General features: G+C 40.9%; 1 protein-coding gene across 2 annotated transcripts in view; it reads left to right on the forward strand.

The window, feature by feature from the left end:
- Positions 1–380: 380 nt before the first annotated feature.
- Positions 381–18,903, forward strand: part of LOC136843156 (cyclin-dependent kinase 9-like) — a 50,229-nt gene continuing 31,706 nt past the window's right edge. Inside the window, exons 1-2 of one of the 2 annotated variants that reach the window (XM_067111209.1) lie at positions 381–1,088; positions 7,620–7,701. In XM_067111209.1, the coding sequence (XP_066967310.1) occupies positions 7,681–7,701 (21 nt within the window). In that variant the 5' untranslated portion in view covers positions 381–1,088; positions 7,620–7,680. The remainder of the gene's footprint in view (positions 1,089–7,619; positions 7,702–18,903) is intronic. The other variant, XM_067111208.1, reaches the window with a different exon arrangement.

Here is an 18,903-nt window from a genome sequence, read left to right on the forward strand (position 1 = left end):
TATATATATATATATATATATATTTGAAACCAGGCAGGACCTACACCCCTCTTATTTTTACATAAACCGGTGGTAATGTGCAAATAAACAAATCACGTTTAAGTGATTATATATACATATATATTATATATACATATATGTATATATATATATATATATATATATATATATATATATATATATATATATATATATATGATTTATATATACAATATATATAATTATATAACTATATATATGTATGTATATATATATATATATATATATATATATAACTATATATATATATGTATATATATATATATATATATATATATATATATATATATATATATATATATATATATATATATATATATAGGATTGTGTGCAATGATTAACTGATAAATTTGAATGCGTCATATTTAGGTTAAACTTGCTTTAGTGCTCATTTATAGTATAAATTCAAGTCTAATTAATGTGGTGCATGCGTAATCCACAAAATCCAGGATATAATTCCTCTTGCTCCTCGCGTTTTGTTTTAAAAAAATAGAATACATCAGAATGGCCAACATTTGTAAGTCTGTTACTTTAAGTAGAATAAAAAAAATAGTAACTCCTTACCAGGATAATAAATATTGTTCTACGTACGTTAACTACCACTGTAAAGCGGCAATTGTCTTGGCGTACGAAATAGTTATGGTAGTTTAGGATTAGAGCAGCCTTACGTGGCAGTTGGCAATCCTGGGTGAAGTAAATAACCAAAACAAGCCTCTTGTTGACAAGATTGACATTGCCCCTGAAGTTCCAAAATGATGATGGGAAGTAGAGAAAAGAACTACGAAGACCTTATATTCCCGTTTTGCGATGAAGTCACAAAATACGAGAAGCTTGACAAGATAGGGCAAGGCACGTTTGGGTAAGCTGTCATGAAGTCAATTTCTGTAGTTCAGCGTAGGATGTAAATTGTATATCTATAGGAGGTTTTCTTGAGGTCGTAGTAAAATCGAGTGTCATAACCTATTTGGATGGCGTAGGATATCGTAATGACTGCTGAGGAGGAACAGGTCGAAGACAATCTCCCATACGTAGATAAGGATAGCCTATCAGTAAGTAAGTGTAGGCTTGTGTCAGCTTAGTTGGAATCCTGGAAAAAGACTTTGGTAAAACTGAAGACTATTGTAGCGGCCTGTCCCGGCCAGACGCCGTACGGAATATTTGCGGCCTTTTATTTATGATTTTGTGTACGTTATGTCTGCTTATGCCTATGATAAGGCGAAATTTTTTGGCTGATTTAGTGTGGGCCTGTTATACCACATTGAAACTTTCATTAAGATATTCAAAAAATGTTAATGAATACTTAGTTTGTATGGTAGGCTATCTTTTGCTTCATTTTTAGGCCTAACCTACTCATTTTCCCCTTCTAATACATTTAATGGTAAATATAAAAGATATAGACGATTAATATAATTCCTTGACTGAAGAATATAGTAAAGGATGTATATGATGCAATGCTGGTGAGGTAATTTGAGAAATTCACTGAGTTAATACAAATTTTTAACCATCTTATGTTTATACTTTTGTTGCCGTCTCTGAGGGGCATGTATTAAACACAGTGTCCTGCGGAACTTTTGCCATTCTTAGTACCAACCCCTTAGAGATGGATGTAAAACATAAACTAAGGACAGTAAATTTCTCATAGTCTCAGAATTTCTTAAATTATCTGGCCTCTGTGGTATTACATAGCCTACACCCATTTCTGTACTGTTTAGTAAAAAAAAATTACATTATTAAATGATATCCTTGGCCTTTACATATACCCACTTAACTATATTGGGGAACTGCACTATAGCACAGTAACTGTCAAGTAGGCTTGAAACAAGATTATGAATAAGAGAGGTTAGGTGGGCAGGAGGATTTGACATTTTGTTTTCAGCATAAAATAATTAGAAGATCTTGGGTAGCTATTTTTTAATATATTGAAGTAAAATTCAAATACTGTAGTTATGACTAACATTTATGGTTTAATGTTAGCTTGGTATACTCATGGAAAAGTTTGACGTGGTAACATATTTAATAATGATTTATTAGAATAACATCAGTTGGTTAATAGCATAATGTTGATTTTGCAACAACTTTGATTGGATGTATAGCAGATCATGTTGTAAGTGATTTAGTAAACAGTAAGGAGAAGGGCACCAATATTCCAGTGCATAAGTTTATAACATTTAACCCTTTTGCTTATGACTCTTATAAACAATTATGCGTTGGGTAGTGACTTGAGTGGTAAATGTAAAAATGTTTAAACTTTTTTTCTATTCGAAGACACGTATCTCCAACAGTTTTCAAGGTAGACCACTCAATTTTGTTTCATTTTGCAGCTGAATAATTTTTCTATTCAATGGCATAAAAAAATCCTCCCAAAATAACTTTTATGTGGGTAAAATAATGAGTAGAATTGATGGGATATGAGAAAATTTTGCACTTTTCCCCCCCAGAAAATTTACCATAGTACACCCAGATAAATTACCTAGGTATTGCAGTGCAAAATGTTGTAATTATAGCAAGGAAAATATGAAAAAATTAATAAAGTAGTGTCGTGTTTTCTGTAAGAAAAGTGTTAGTCACCCACACGATACACACAAAATGTTTATAACCTTTTTTGTTCAAAGACGTGTAGCTCTGACGGTTTTCAAGGTAGATTGCTCAATTTTATTCAGTTTTGAAGCTGAATGATTGCTCTGTACGATGGCATAAAAATCCCCCCAAAATAACTTATGTAGGTGAAATAATGAGTAGAAATTACAAGTACAAAAAAATTTTTTACTTCCCCAAAAAATAATTTGCCCTAAAAACTATTTGCGAAAGTCATCATTGTAAAACCATAATTTACCCAGACAAATAATCTGGTTATTGAAATGCAAAAAGTTGTAATTATAGAAAGAAAAATTTTTAAAAATTAATGACAAAGTAGTCATATTTTCCGCAAGAAAAGTGCCAGTCACCTACGCGATATGTGCAGAAAACTCCTTATACCTCATTTAGTTCAAAGGTGCATAGCTCTGACAATTTTCAAGGTAGATTGCTCAATTTTGTTTCAATTTGAAGCTGAATGATTGCTCTATACATTACCATCAAAAAGCACCCCAAAATGACTTTATGTAGGTGGAATAATGAGCAGAAGTTATGAGATACAAGAAATAATTGCCAAAAAACTATTTGCGATAAAGATTTATTGCCAAGATAAATTACATAGTTTTTGCAATGCAAAAGTTGTAATTATACCAAGGAAAATATGAAAAAATTAATGACTAACATCATGTTTTCTGTAAAATAAGTGGCACCCAGCCAAGTATCTCGAAAAAAATATAACAATACAAAAATAAACATACATGTAACATATGTATAAAAAATATCGGGAACACTCTTTGAAAATAATCCTGATCTTTTCTGCTGTTTGTGCATTTTTTTTTTAAGATGTTAGCGTAACTCATCAGTTCACAAAGAACCAAAATTTGGGTGACATTTTATCTGACATTGATAAGCGAAAGGGTTGAAATAGCTTTATTGTAAAGGAATGTGAGAAAAAAGTAAGTTTTAGGAATAGTTCAAATTTCTTTGCACATGCTTTCATGAATTAAGTGACTCAGAAAATAAATGAAAATATAACTGTTCCTTTTGGTCATGGCAGCCTAGAGTTATTAAGACCAGACTTTATATAATTTGTCATATGCATGTTTATAATTGGGTGAATAAAAGTGAAAATTATAACGTGCCCTTGATAAGAAATGTATGACTGTGGTACAGTGGTGAGAACTGAAAGTAAAGAGGAAAAAAAAAAAAGACTCATAGATGGCAAATGGCAAAGGTTAAAGAATGAAACTGCATGGAATGAGAAAGAAACAGAGTAGTAAAGAATGTGCAAAAATACGTTTTAAGATAGGCAAATATAATACAATAATCAGAAAAGTTGAAAAGTGTCAGTGGATATGAATAAATTGTATTGGTTTCTTGATGGTTTCACTGGCATTGTTAAGTTAAAAAGGCTCCTTGATAATTTCAGTAACCAAAAACTGGCTGATAGCTTACCTGAATTGCTTTAGAGAAAAAATTGAGACATTGTCACATTTGTTGAAATGCTGATTCAGGTTAATATTGAACCTTATACTTTAGTAAGACTATTGAAATTTAATATTGTAAATAATGATAACTTTATTGAAAAGGCAGCGAAGAAAAACTGTGCAGTATCAGAGTTTGTTGGAGTGGAAAATATTTCATCCCTTACTGATTTATTGAAAATGATAAAAACTGTACCATCACCTTTTATGCAGGAGCTGTCCTCAGCAAGAGCTGGAATTGTTTGTTGAAACTTGGTAACAAGGTGGTTAATTTTGTTTCATGACCTGGGCAAGGACAATTGTTTTTTGCTTAGCTTTGTAAGTCATAGGAGTACAGTAATACCCTGAACTTGTGCAATTCGAGTTGCGCGAATTTACAGACATGAACTTTTCATTGGAACGTAACGAATTGTCATACACGAGTTTTTCACAGACACACGAACATTTGCGAATACTGAGAAACCCTGCAAAAGTGTTTGTTTAATTTTTTATGTAATTTATAAGTTTGCAAGCTTTTATGTGTAAATTAAATAACATTAAATAATAAAAGTAATTCTCTCTCTCTCTCTCTCTCTCTCTTTTACTGAAGTGTATATGTTTACTGTATTTGTTTTGTATGATAAATAAATTTTTTACCTAATAAATACTAATTTTCAAATAATAATAATAATAATAATAATAATAATAATAATAATAATAATAATAATAATAATAATAAACAGTATTCGCGCGCTGACAATTCACAGACTCACTGATTCGCGGGTTTCTCTGTGGAACATATATACACATTATACACGGAAAATTCACCCATTCGCGGTATTTTTCACTGAGAAATATTCACAAATTACTGTATTTTCATATAATTTTCATGACTAAATGCACTTTTTGTGATAAAATTATGAAAACACTGAGGTACCCAGGTAGTGCTCGAGTTATAATAATTCTCCTTACAGTAATTCTATTTTGCTATGGGGATAAGCAATTAATATCAATACGACAATATTTTTATAAAATATTTTAAAATTTTGTGTAGATGCAGGCAGCAGCATACAATCAGGCAACAAGAGAGACCAAATTACAATAGACCAACTTTTCCTCCCTCTCTTTATCCCATCTTCTAGTTAAAAAAGTAAAAGAGAACGATGAAAGTATTGTTAGTAACGTTATACTCTTGCGTAAATGCGTACAGCCATAAACAACCGAACAACAAGCTTTTGTTTTGCTTATAACCGAATCGGATAACAAGAGCTGTTTTGCTTGTATTTCAACCATCGTACCATAGTAAACAATTACCATAGTTATGTTACAAATAACGTTAAGTAGAATAGGACTGATATATTTTTGCATTACAGTATACCCTTATTGGGTATGGATAAAAGATTGGCAAGGAAATATACTGCTAAATTTAAGCTGCAAGTTGTAGCTGAAGGTGAGAAAACAGTATTCAAGCTGCTAATGACTATAAATTATCGTGCAGCGGCAACGTGGATGAAACTCGATTGTAAATAAAATTGGAGAGAAAGTATTTTAATCAGATCCACTGGGCATGAAAGAACACATATTACTGCTGTTTTTACACCAATAAGAGATAAATATGTAAAGTCGGTATTATGTTGAAATCAAGTGAAAATAGTGAATGGAACCTTGATTTTTTACACAAAACAAAAATGTCCCCAAACGGCTAACGTCATCTATTAACGAAGAAAATAGGTAAATTAATTTCACAATGTGACATATTTGTTATATTTCGACTTGAAAACACTTCGTATAACGAACAATAACCTTGATAACTAGCAGCAAGAAAAGTGCTCAGAACCGAGTTAAATACGGTGAAATAAACTTACCACGTAATCAATTTCCAAACCAAAACATTGATCGCTATGATTGCAATTTATAATACATAAGTAATATAAGAATACTGTATACACAATATTGTTGGATACAGTGAAGTAAAGCATAATCTGCACTAAAACAAAAGAGTGCTACAGCGAATTTCAAATCTAAAGCTGCCATTAAAGTAGAAACTAATAGCTATGTAATTACTTGGTAAGTACAGTATATATAAAACCTTATTTTATTGTAAAAATGTCAATTTTGTTGTTTCCATTGCATGTCAAAGGAGTACAGTATTCACTGATCAATTTGATCCCCTTGTATGGTGATTTTTTTATTAACAAATTCCAATAGATTGTGAGGATCTCTATAAAAGGTGCTACATTGTAATAATGAGCTATATTTTTTCTTTGCCTAGCTTTCTCATAGTTTCTATTACATATTAAAAATTTTGAGTACCAAATTGACATTTTGTTTTTCAAATGTTGACTATCCCAAAGCTTTAAGTGTCATTGTATGTGACTGTTTTAGCAATATAGATTAGCCTCTAACAAACAAAGGTCCTTCAAAGATTTCCATGGAACAAAAAGCATTCTCCTCTGTAAACCTATCATCAGAATGGAATTTTAGGAAAACCATATTTTTTTTTTACTCTACCTTAAGCCCAGTCCAGTTTTTTCTGACACACATTAGTATGTGCACAGTGCCAAATATAAAAAATAGAGGTCTAGTTTTTGAAACCGGATGGCAGTACTTTTATAGATAATCTAGGAGGGTTCACAAAAAAAGACATTGCCTTTCCATTGATTACATTATTGTGTGTTACGATGGAAATGACCCTGAAGCCAATGTTTTCTAGACCTAGTACAACTTGTTTTATATTGTTATGCAGTGTTTCAGCTTTCATACATTTTACAGGAAGTATATGAACAAAGTCACGTAATTTTGAGAAAACCAAGCTTATGATAGCACATAGCCACTACTCTCATCTTTCTGTTGCCTCAAGAAATTTAAAACTTTTCTCTTTTTTCTGTTGTATAATTTCCTTGGCAATTGGGAACACAACACTTATTTGGTATTGTCATAGATGTTTGAAACCTGTAGTTAACACTTAAATTTCTTCAATTTTTATGTAAAACGTTGATTATCGACGTGACCTCACTACAAGTTTCCGGAAGAAACTTATCTGTTTTGCCCATAACTTACTTGACGAGGGGTTTCCAGGTAGGAAAATTCCCTGGTGGACTACCTGTTAATCCTGATGCACCTGGATTTAAAAGGACTCATGACACAGCCTTGCCTCTGTCAGCAGCCAAGTTGAAATCCCCTACTCGCTTTAAAGGAGCAAGCACTTTTTCTTCAGCAGTGGTTGAGTTAATACACCTTGCTGTGTTCTGACTGGCTATCAAGTTGAAATTTTTTGCATTGTTTTTTTTTTATTGGATGAATTGTATTGTGTTTGTTTTTTATTCAGCATGGCTTTGGACAAGACGAGATAACAACAAAAGGTGTCACTAAAGGGTAATCTACAAGAAAAGATAACAGCAAAAGATGTCAGTGAAGGATAATCCTAAATAAATACTTGAGTTTGTGTATGTACTAGGAAAAATACTAATCGCTTTTCAAAATTTGATATTTTTTTTATAGAAATTTAGTTTTGGGCTGATATTTACCCTTGATCTTTTTCAGGGAGGTTTTCAAAGCAAGGCATAAAAAGACAAAGAAGGTTGTAGCTCTCAAGAAAGTTTTGATGGACAATGAAAAAGAAGGGGTAAGTTTTTACCATGTTTGTTTATTTTTAGGCATTGTACAGTATACATTTTCATGCAGAGTTTTTATATCTGTCGTTATTTCCCCTAATTTTGTCGTGTTGTCTGTCTTAGCACTGTAATGTCAAGGAGATTGGTGTAAATCAGACAAAATAGAAAGTATAAAAATTACCAATAAATCTTTTACATCAGTGTATTTAGTCTACATTTTATTATTCACCACACTAATTAACAAAGTAAACACTTAATTGTTACTACACCCCACTTAATATCTAAACTAGGTTACTTTTTTGTTCAAGGTTTTTTTTATCTTCATAAACAGTTTTATGTGTGCTATGATACTTGTATGTATGTTGACACCATAGCCAGTGGTTTGTATTCCGTTATGCATCATACATAATTTTTTGTTATTCTATGTACAATATATATGTTGTCATAATAATAATAAGCATTTTTTGATCCAGCATAATATAGAAACCGTTGGTCCTTTACATTAGGAATTATTACTTTCAGCGTAGGCTGGAAACGGCCGTTAAACTCTTGAGCAGGGTTGTTAGGCAGTAACTACCGCCAGGTAGGCGGGAATACCCGCCTGCCCAGATATAAACATTCTAGTTTGCTTTTGGCCATCATGCCTTGCAGACATGGTTTCAGATCTCTCTGCCTGACTGTTGTTAAGCTCTTATTATCCCGGTGGGATCTTTCTGTATTTCTGTGTATATAATACGTGTGTTTGATATTTATTAATACAAACCATGACTTGTGATAACCTTGCATAAGCCATCATTCCCCTGCACTGTCTTGGGTTTGCCAAGGGTGTATTTAGAGACGCATAACCGAGTGGTAATGCTTCTCTTCCAGTAGCCCTTTATGTAGATACTGAAGGCGTTCCCCTGTACGTTCAGAGACATTAGATTGGGACATAATATCTTCGCTCCCCTACATTGATCAGGACGTAAGAATTCGCTTCCCATCTTGGGCTTCCGCCCTCCATGTAAAAGGGGAATGACTACTTCCTTCCTACTTGTGTTGAGTGTTGTTTTCGCCGCCTGCACTTGGAGTTGCAGTGGGGGGGAAGTTGCAGGAGTTGCTTCCACGGCACCCTTGGTGACCTCCCCTCCGTCCTTCCCTCTCCCTGTAGATTTTTCCTTATCTCACCTTCGCCCTCTTTGCTCGCTCGTCGGGCGAAGACTGCGAGGAAGGGGGGGGCCGCCACGGGCAGTCAGGCGACCTCTTCTAGGGGTCTCCTCTCACTTTGTAGGGAAGTTCCCCTCATAGCGAGAGGAGTCTCCCTCTACTAATCATCATTGCTTTTTCTTTCAGGTTGACAGTGAGCACCGCAGACACAGCAGTAGTTGGCGGGATATCTTGGATGATGGAGTCCTGACATTCATTCATTGTCGCTTCGGGACCGACCACAGTGCCTGGTTGGAATGACAGTTCCACGTCGGGATTGTTCCAACTCTGTTTACGCCGATGTGGATCGATCGCATCATTGTTGGCCTTCATTTATGCTGTGGCACTGCCTCTAGCGTATCTGGTCGATCTGCTCCTGCTGTTTCCTGTGTTATGCTCCTGTTAACTCAACAACAGTCTCTGGGCAGCTCTTCCTGGTCTCCTGCGGCAGCTGCCCTGATCGTTCCTGTCGCTGCGGGTGACATTCATGTGATGTTCCTGGCCATTGCTGTAGTTCCTGCCTTCTGAACCGCTGCCGTAGCTCCTGCATCGGCTGTCCTGATCATGTCTGCTCCTTCTGGTGGTTGTGCCTGGGCCCGCTTCTGTTGTGTTCCTGCCTAGCTGCCTTGGAGGTTACAATGTCCGCCATCCTGTAGAAGTTGGAGTGAAGGTGAAGGAAGTTGCCCTGTGGAAGAGACGTTCCTGGCCCTTGCGGTAGCTCCCGCCTTCCAAACCGCTGCCGTAGCTCCTGCATCAGCTGTCCTGATCGTGTCTGTTCCTTCTTATGGTGGTGGTGTCTTGGGTCGCTTTTGTTGTGTTCCTGCCTGGGGCCCTGGAGGTTATGTTGTTTCGTGCCCACCAGCCTATAGAAGATGTCAGAGTGAAGGTGAAGGAAGTCGCCCTGTGGAAGTAGCCGCCGTCTTCTTCAGCTTATCTTCGATTTTGTCTTCTGCTGCCTCTTCCCTTCCTCTCCCGAGGTCCAAGGGGGTCCCAGAATCCGGACAGACCTTCGTCAGCCTAGGGAGAGGAAGGCTGCTTCTTTACCCTTGATGCCCTTGGACGTCTAGGGACTGCCTCGTTCCGGGGAGGCAGTGGGTCTCTTGTTGGCTCTTCTCGACCTTCAGGTTAGGAAACCGATACACATACCCCTGGGTTTTGTGTTTCGGGGGCCACAGGCGCGCAGATCTCAGTTTGCGATCCCGTTCCCAGTCCTAGAGGTTCCGCCTCTAAGACAGGGGCTGCTTCGGGCGCTCGTTCGCAAGCCGCTCCGAGTACTCGAGATTCTATGGAATATCGCATATCCCGATCTGGTCTGGAGAGTACTCTCCCCGGCCCAGTTCGGGAGCAGTGCGAGAGAAAGGGCCGAGGCACCCAGGTGTGGTGTCTCAGCTCTTCCTGCCAGCACCACAAGCGCTCCCCGGGTGCTTGCCAGTGCTCGGTCTGGTTCCCAGTCTGGGGTCTTGATCCTATCGGTTCGAACACTAGAAGAAGCAGGGAAGAGGTTCCCTTTGGGAGTCTTGCAGGACTTCTAAGGGACTGACTCTATTCCAGGAGACAAGTTCTCTCGTTGGCTCTTCCGGCCCTCGGGTGGGAACCGATTCGCATTCTCCTGTGGGGTCTGGCGTTTCAGGGGCCGCGAGAGCTTGGCCTCCCGAGGCCATGCCCTCGTTGCCAGTCTTGGAAGTCTGCATCCAAGACTGGTTCTGTGCCTGGCTCTTTTTGATTTCTTAGGAAACTGAAAGCAGCTGCTCCCGATTTTTGGGAGTCTCGTGGGTCGCTTGAATTCTATGAATCACGAGCGCTCTCCTGACGAGAGGCACAGGATGTCGTAGGTGGACTCCGAATCCTTCGGCATCTGTTGTCGGGTTCGAGTCCTTCATGTTCCCCTCCTCCTTGGACTTTGTGTCAATGATCCAGATCATTCATTGCTTTATCCTTTAGGGAGCTGTGGTTATTTTCCAAAAAGGCTCAACACTCCTAACCTGGATGTTGTCGACATTTTCGCTAGTACGCTCAATCCCAAGGAAGAAGTATCTAAGGACACATCTTCCTCCTGGCTTCATGAAGCGATCGAAGGAGGTACTTGGCAGATGACGACAATGATACCGGTACCTTCCACCTGAAAGCTCATGAAGTCAGTGGCTTGGTCCACCCCTCGCATTCCAGAAGTTTCTGTCGGTCTGGAAGCAAGACGACCACACACTTGTCTTCCTATGGTCTTGCCCACAGGCCCTTGGAACCTTTTTTCCTTGGCCCTGTAGTGGCTGCTCAACGAAGTTGTGTTTTCTTGCTTGGCTCCTTCAAGAGGACTAGTAACATCTCGCCTAAGGTGTTGGTTCTGGAAGTGAGAAGGATACCGAGAGTGACTGGCCTCTCTTCCTCCTCCTTCCCCGTCCTTCCCCGTCCTTGTACTTCTCCTTCTTCGGGATGAGAACAAGACTCGAACCAATACTTGCTAGACCTGGCGCTGATGCGGTAAGACTACACATCGAGCACCTGTTCTATTTTTCTCCAATTAACTTGACATGTTGACATATTGACCTCAAAGGGTAGAAAATGTTGCCCACTCCATGGTCAAATATGTTGCCCACTTGATGATCAAATAAATACTGCTACAAAGGATACAGAAAAATCTCTTTCTCTCCCCTTCAGAAATCATGAATTTCCATCTTATGATGCAAAAAATCTCTCTCTCTCTCTCTCTCTCTCTCTCTCTCTCTCTCTCTCTCTCTCTCTCTCTCTCTCTCTCTCTCTCTCTCTCTCTCTCTCTCTCTCCTTCCTTCCTTCATAAATCACAAATTTCTGTCTTTTGATATCTAACAAAGAATAACTTCTTTCTCTCTCTTTCCAAAGTTATTCTCTCTTTTTCTGTCATAAATCATGATAATTCACTCTTGATATATAATAAGAACAAACCCCCCCTCTCTCTCTCTCTCACATTATTCTTTCTGTCTCCATAATAATTCATGAATAGTTTCAAGAGATATTTAACGTAAGGGCAACCCCCTCTCTCTCTCTCTCTCTCTCTCTCTCTCTCTCTCTCTCTCTCTCTCTCTCTCTCTCTCTCTCTCTCTCTCTCTCTCTCTCTCTCTCTCTCTCTCTCTCTCCTTACATGAGGGGTTCTGGAACCTAATATTACTTCACTTATTATTACAGTACCTGTATTATTACAAGTACATTATTATTATTATTAATATTATTATTATTTAATCTTATTAATCTCCATATTTGAAAATTAGTAAATAATTTTTTTATCGTCAAAAAATATATTTACTGTAGTCATGAAAATAACATAAAAATAGACTAATTAGTAAATGTTTCTTGACGGAAAAGTCCTTAAATTGACTAATTTTTTGCAAATAATTTGGGGATAAGTTCCACAGAAAAATCTGCGAATTGCGAGACTTCAAATAGCGGAGATTGACTGTATTGATGAAACAAATTTTACAATTTTTAGCGATTCTAAGAGTGTATTACAGGCACTTTAATTTTTATACATGAACTTACCTGTTGTTTACATATAGCTGTAATTCTCGATCTCGACAGAAAATTCAAAACTGGCGGTCCCGCTAATATATGGTCAGGTGATACGACTACCCGCCCTCTACCGGGGTACCTGGATCCATTTCCATCAACAACTAATCATATTTTCTCTGTCGGGGCCGGCGACTAGTCGTCTGCTCCTCTTCAGGAAATTCATCGGTGCTTTTTCGTTTCTTCTTTGGTGAAGTACCCACTTTTGTTGACGGTTCTGGCTTGTTTTTTGGCTTTGGTTGAGATTTTTTCTAGTTATGTCTGATTCAGGATCTCAAATTAGATATTGCGGGGTTTGTAAAACTCGAATGTCTCGGTCTAACATAGACCCTCACTCTTCTTGCTCTAACTGTAGAGGGAAATTGTGCACGAATCTGGATAGATGTGATAAATGTTCGTCTTTGTCTGTGCTTGATTGGCAAAAGTTGGCTAAATATCAGGCAAAATTAAGTAAAGATAGGGCACGTAAGGCTTCGGCCAGAAGTTCCTCCCAGAGTAGGAGTAGTATTGCCTCTTGTTCTGTTCCTGTTACCCCTCCTGTTCCTATTCCTGCCCCGGAACCTGTTGTTTCCGAACCCTCTACCGTGTCAGACCTTCGGGCAGAATTTGATGGTAAGATTTCGGCTCTTTTCTCTGCGATAGAGAAGATTGGCCAGGATGTGAGTGCGATGTCTAGACATCGAAGTGTTGCGAGTGATAGTGTTGTGGAGGAGGTGACTGTTCGTCCCCCTCGTTCTCCTAGGTCTAGGCCTCTGTCCGGCTCCCAGGGCTCAGGAGAGAAGACATGCCGAAAAGCCGAAGGGAGGCGAGTGGGGTCTGCTCACGAGCAGTTGCTCCCTCTAACAGTCCTGTTGCGTCCCAGGCTGTTGCAGCTCGCTATAGTAAAAGCGATGCGGAAGTGTCTTCTTGTGCTTCTGTTTAGTCGAGGAGGAGTTGGAAGCAGTCAGAGTCTAGTAGGCCGCTGAAGAGACGCAGAGCTTCCTCTCCAAGTCAAGTTCCTATCAAGAAACTTTCGCACGTTCTCCTCTTCCGTCTTGTAGCTTTTGGGATAGCCCAGAGATCTCTTCTTCTTCAGGCAGTCCGGATGTACATTCTACGGATCGTAGCGGCGCGGATCCTCCTGTTAGCATGCAAGTAGCGGCTTCCTTCCCGTTGGATCCCAAGTCGGCTTTTATGCCTCCGGTTCCTGGCCCCCTTTTCGCAAGAGGACAAATTGGACAAGATTTTGAGACTTTTCGAAGGTTTTAAAGCTCCAGCACTTCAGGTTCCTTCTGCAACTGAGGCTCGGTCTCTGCTCCGCTCACGCACCTGGCGCCGCTTCGCTTCAGCGCGCCTGGCTCCGCTTCGCTCGCGCGCCTGGCTCCGCTTCCGATCGCGCTCCTGGCGCCACTTCCGCCCGCACCGGCCGCACTCACGACGCTACTTTGGCGCTTGGCGCCTCTCAAAACACGTTTCCAAGGCGCACAATGTTTGCGCTTCTAGCGCTACCGTGGTTTTGGCGCCTCTTTGGCTCTCGGATCTTCTAAGGCTCCTGACTCCTCTCAAGCTCATGTTTGGATACGCTTGACGCGGGTCGGAGCTCTTGGCGCCTCGGTGACGTTCGGCGATACTCAAGAGGATAACGCAAGTTTGGCTCCCGAGACGCGTTTCTATCCAGCGGTGCTCCAACTGCTTCAGAGATTCTCTCCCCAGTTTCCGATGTTTGAGAAGTAGATGATGTTCCGTCTGCTCCTACGTCCAACTTTAAGCATCTCTTACAACTTTTGAAGAACTTTTCAAGAAGACTTTGCTCCAGCTTCCCCTTCGTCTCCGACTACGCAGTTTGCCAAGGATTTTAAACCTCCTTCCTCTAGATTTCTGAAGCTGGTCCTGTCTGTTTCGTGAGCTCTCCGAAGGCAAGAAGGATGGTTGAGCAAGAAAAGATCTCAGGGTAAAACATCTTTCTGTTTTCCCCTCTCAACTGTCTTTTAAGTCTCGTTCGTGGTATGAGACTGGGGAAGTCTTTTCTTTGGGAGACTCTGCCTCCTCTCAAGGGGATTTCTCAGCCTTGTGGATTCTGCCCGTCGCTCAGCTTTTTCTTCGTCCAAAGTCGGCTTCTCGTCTTGGAAATTGACCATCTGGTGAAGAGTTCCTATAGGATCTTGGAGATCTTTTCTTTTATTGACTGGTCTATAGGAGCCTTGAGCAGGATAGTGAAAGTCTGTGATCTTCCCCCAAGACTGCTACAGATCTTGATGCTATTTTGGTCTGCCTGGACAAGGCCATCACGGACGGAACGTCAGAAATTGCCTCAGTGACTGCTACCGGCATTTTGAAGAAGAGAGCACATTGGATTTCGTTTGTCGCGAGAGGAGTCTCCAGGAACCAGAAATCTGCTCTTCTTTTTGCTCCTTTGCTTAAGGAATCCCTTTTTCCCGCCACGTTAGTTAGGGAAATTTCGGAGGCTCTCTCACGGAAGTCTACTCAAGACCTACTGGCTCATTCTTGAAAAGACCCAGGTTTTCGACTACTCAGTAGTACCCAAGCCTTCTTTCCCTGTATCCTCTAGGCCTTCTTGGGGTACTCCTTCTCGGCCCTTTTCCCGTGCTAGGGGAAGAGGAAAATTCTCTTCTCATCCCCAGAAAGCTAGGGGTACCAACCGATGAGTTCAAGGTCCTTCATGCAACGGTCGGAGCCAGACTAAAGTCGTTCTGGCAAGTTTGGGAGGCCAAGGAGCAGAACCCTGGGTGATCAACGTTCTGAGAGAAGGCTACACCATTCCCTTCTCAGAGAGTCCTCCTTTAAAGTCTTCGCCAGTAGACTTCAACGTATCATCCAGGGACTCAGAGAAACTTGTGGTGTTGGAGGAGGAAGTTACTTCCCTCCTTCAAAAGGGAGCCATAGAAGCAGTCCTCGAACCTTCATCTCGGGGTTCTACAACCGTCTGTTTCTGGTTCCAAAATCGTCAGGAGGATGGAGACCAGTCCTCGGCGTAAGCGCCCTGAACAAATTTGTGCTTCAAACACCATTCAAGATGGAAACCACACAGTCGGTTATCAATTCCCTGAAGGAAGGAGACTGGATGGTGTCCCTCGATCTCAGGACGCATACTTTCATGTACCTATCCATCCGAGATCAAGGAAATTCCTACGGTTTGTGTTCAGAGGCAGGGCTTTTCAATTCAGGGCTCTTTGCTTGGCCTATCAACAGCCCCACAAGTTTTCACAAGGACGATGGCTCCAATTGCGAAATGGCTTCACTTAGAGGGAATTCACATTTCCCTTTACCTCGACGACTGGCTGATCCGGTCTCCGTCAAAAGGCCAATGCATGAAGGACCTACAAAGGACCCTTTCTCTTACCGACGAATTGGGACTCATAGTAAATCTTCCAAAGTCACAACTCTCTCCATCTCAAGACTTGACTTATTTGGGAGTTCGGATGAACTCAGTTCTTTTCAGGTTTTTCCGCGTCTCAAAGGATCGAAATGCCTGCTGAAAGTGAGATACCTGATGGCAGCCAAGACTTGTTCTGCCAAGGAATGGATGAGCCTTTTAGGCACCCTCTCATCGCTAGAGATGTTCGTCAGTCTGGGAGGCTACACATGAGACCTCTTCAGTTCTTCCTACAGCAGATCTGGAACAGGAAGAAAGACACGGATTCGTTTGTTTTTCCTCTATCCACTCAAGTAAAGCAAGACCTGTCATGGTGGAACGACAGGAGCAAACTAGATCGAGGTTTGTCACTGAGACAGAGGAACCCAGACCTGATGTTGTTCTCCGGCGCTTCAGACGAGGGTTGGGGAGCAACATTGGGGATCTTCAAGTGTCAGGCAATTGGTCTTCATCCCAACGGGACTGGCACATAAATGCGAAAGAGTTGAAGGCAATTCATCTAGCCTTGGAACATTTCTTGCCAGTGCTTCTGGTGGAAAACAAAAGATAGTAGTGCACTCGGACAACTCCACAGCTCTGGCGTGCATTGAAGAAACAAGGAGGCACTCACTCCTTCTCTCTGTTCGAGATCACAAAAGACCTGCTTTTGTGGGCGGCAACCAAGAACATAGAGCTAGTAACTCGCTTCATCCCGGGAGCTCTCAACGTAAGAGCGGATATCCTCAGCAGGTCACTCCAGGTCATTCCGACGGAATGGACCCTCCACCAGAAAGTCTGCCAAGGCCTGTGGAAGGTTTGGGGAACTCCCATGTTAGACCTGTTCGCAACGAGGAAAACCGCAGACTACCTCTCTTTTGCTCTCCTGTTCCAGACCCAGAAGCATTAGCGGTGGATGCCATGCTCCTGGACTGGTCGGGTCTCTTCCTTTATGCATTCCCTCCCTTCAGGATGCTGGGAGAAGTCCTGAAAAGTTTCGAGCACACAAAGGTGTGTCAATGATCCTTATAGCTCCATGGTGGCCAGGAAGATCATGGTTTCCAGAGCTACTGGAGAAAGTAGTGGATTGGCCAAGGAGGTTGCCATTCAGACCAGACCTTCTGTGCCAGTTGCACAGCAGAAAGTTCCACAGGAACCCGTCAGATCTAAATCTGACAGGGTTCAGACTCTCGGCGACTCTACAGGAGGAGAGGCTTCTCTAGAAGAGTGGCGCAGGCAATGGCTAGATCAACCAGGCCCTCGTCTACAAAGGTCTATCAAGCGAAGTGGAAGCGCTTCAGGGAGTGGTGCTCCGAGTCTGGAGTGTCTTCCACTTCTACGACTCTAAGCCAGGTTGCGGATTTTCTTTTGTTTCTGCACAAGGAGAAGAAATTGGCTGTCAGCACGATTAAGGGGTATAGGAGTATGCTGGCAGCAATTTTCAGGAATAGAGGTATAGACCTTTCCTCAGACAAAGATATTGCAGAACTCCTTAAATCCTTTGCTACCACTAAAGGCAAATCTCTTCGTGTACCGCATTGGAATTTGGATGTGGTGCTAAAGTGGCTTTACCTCCAAATCTTTTGAGCCTTTGAGTTCCTGCTCCGTTAGGAATCTAACTAAGAAAACTCTCTTTCTCTTGGCACTGGCCTCGGCAAAGAGAGTAAGTGAGATTCATGCTCTGGACAAAAGAGTTGGTTTTTGTGCGGATAAGGCTGTAGTTTCCTTCACCTTGGGTTTCCTAGCTAAGAACGAAAACCCTAGTAATCCATGGCCAAGGGAATTTCCCATTCCTAGCCTATCCTCCTTGAGTGGAAGAGAAACAGAGAGACTTCTCTGTCCGGTCAGAGCTTTGAAATTCTATCTGGACAGGACCAGAAGTGTAAGAGGAACTCATGATTTTTTATGGTGCTCAACTAAGAACCCCAAGAACCCTCTATCTAAAAATGGGATTGCTTTCCTTTTGAAAGAACTGATTCAGGAGGCACACAAGGAATTAAGGGATGTGGATTTCCCCTTAGTTAAAGTGAGGCCTCATGAAATTAGGGCTATTGCGACTTCTTTAGCCTTCAAGAAGAACATGGCTTTAAAGGACATTCTAAGTTCAACTTATTGGAGATGTTCGTCTGTTTTTGCCTCGCATTATCTGAGACAGATCAAACCACATATGAAGACTGCAGTACGTTGGGCCCCTTTATTGCGTCTGACACGGTGATGGGCAAGGAAACCAGAGGCTCTAGATCCTCTCCTTAGTTTCCTTGGGTGCAGAAGTTTTCTTTTGGTCGACTACTAGAGCCTAAGAGGTTAGATGGCCTAGTAGGTCTAATTTTAATAGGTTGGTGTGAGTTTTTATGGTTGGGTGATATGATGGTGGATGCTTTGAGTACTGCGCCTGAGCAGGGGCATTATATGCTTTGGTTGATTGTGTCGAAGACGGCTGGGCCAACAGACCTTTCTCCATATAGCAACCTGCGTCTGAGCTACTAGGCCCCGCAGTTGCACTAAGGATAGCAGGTTACAGAGGCAGTAACCGAGAAAACAGCTTCCTTAGCAGGTAAGGATCCAAAGTTAAGACGTTTTTCTTAGCCTGATGATCTCAGGTTTTTTCCATTTAACACTTACAGCTGTCCATGCCCACCGCCTCAATGTGGCAATCAGCTATATGTAAACAACAGGTAAGTTCATGTATAAAATGTATAAGATTTTATATCATACTTACCTGTTGTTTACATATAAAACATTCCCACCCGCCTCCCCGCAAGGGACAAGGGGACATAGAAAATATGATTAGTTGTTGATGGAAATGGATCCAGGTACCCGGTAGAGGGCGGGGTAGTCGTATCACCTGACCATATATTAAGCGGGACCGCCAGTTTTGAATTTTCTGTCGAGATCGAGAATTACAGCTATATGTAAACAACAGGTAAGTATGATATAAAATCTTATTTTATTATAAAAATGTCATATTTTTACCTCGACTAACCCCTTGGTTTTAAAAATTCAGCAATGGGTGCACCTGCTATTACACAAAGAAAGACAAATTAGGTTTTGTTGGGTTCCAGCACATGCTGGTATGCATGGAAATGAAGAAGCTGGCGGATTGGCCAAAGCAGCAGGTCTAGATTTACTTCCAAGGTGGTGTCCA

This window comes from Macrobrachium rosenbergii, chromosome 11, assembly GCF_040412425.1.
Source record: "Macrobrachium rosenbergii isolate ZJJX-2024 chromosome 11, ASM4041242v1, whole genome shotgun sequence".
Lineage (NCBI taxonomy): Eukaryota > Metazoa > Arthropoda > Malacostraca > Decapoda > Palaemonidae > Macrobrachium > Macrobrachium rosenbergii.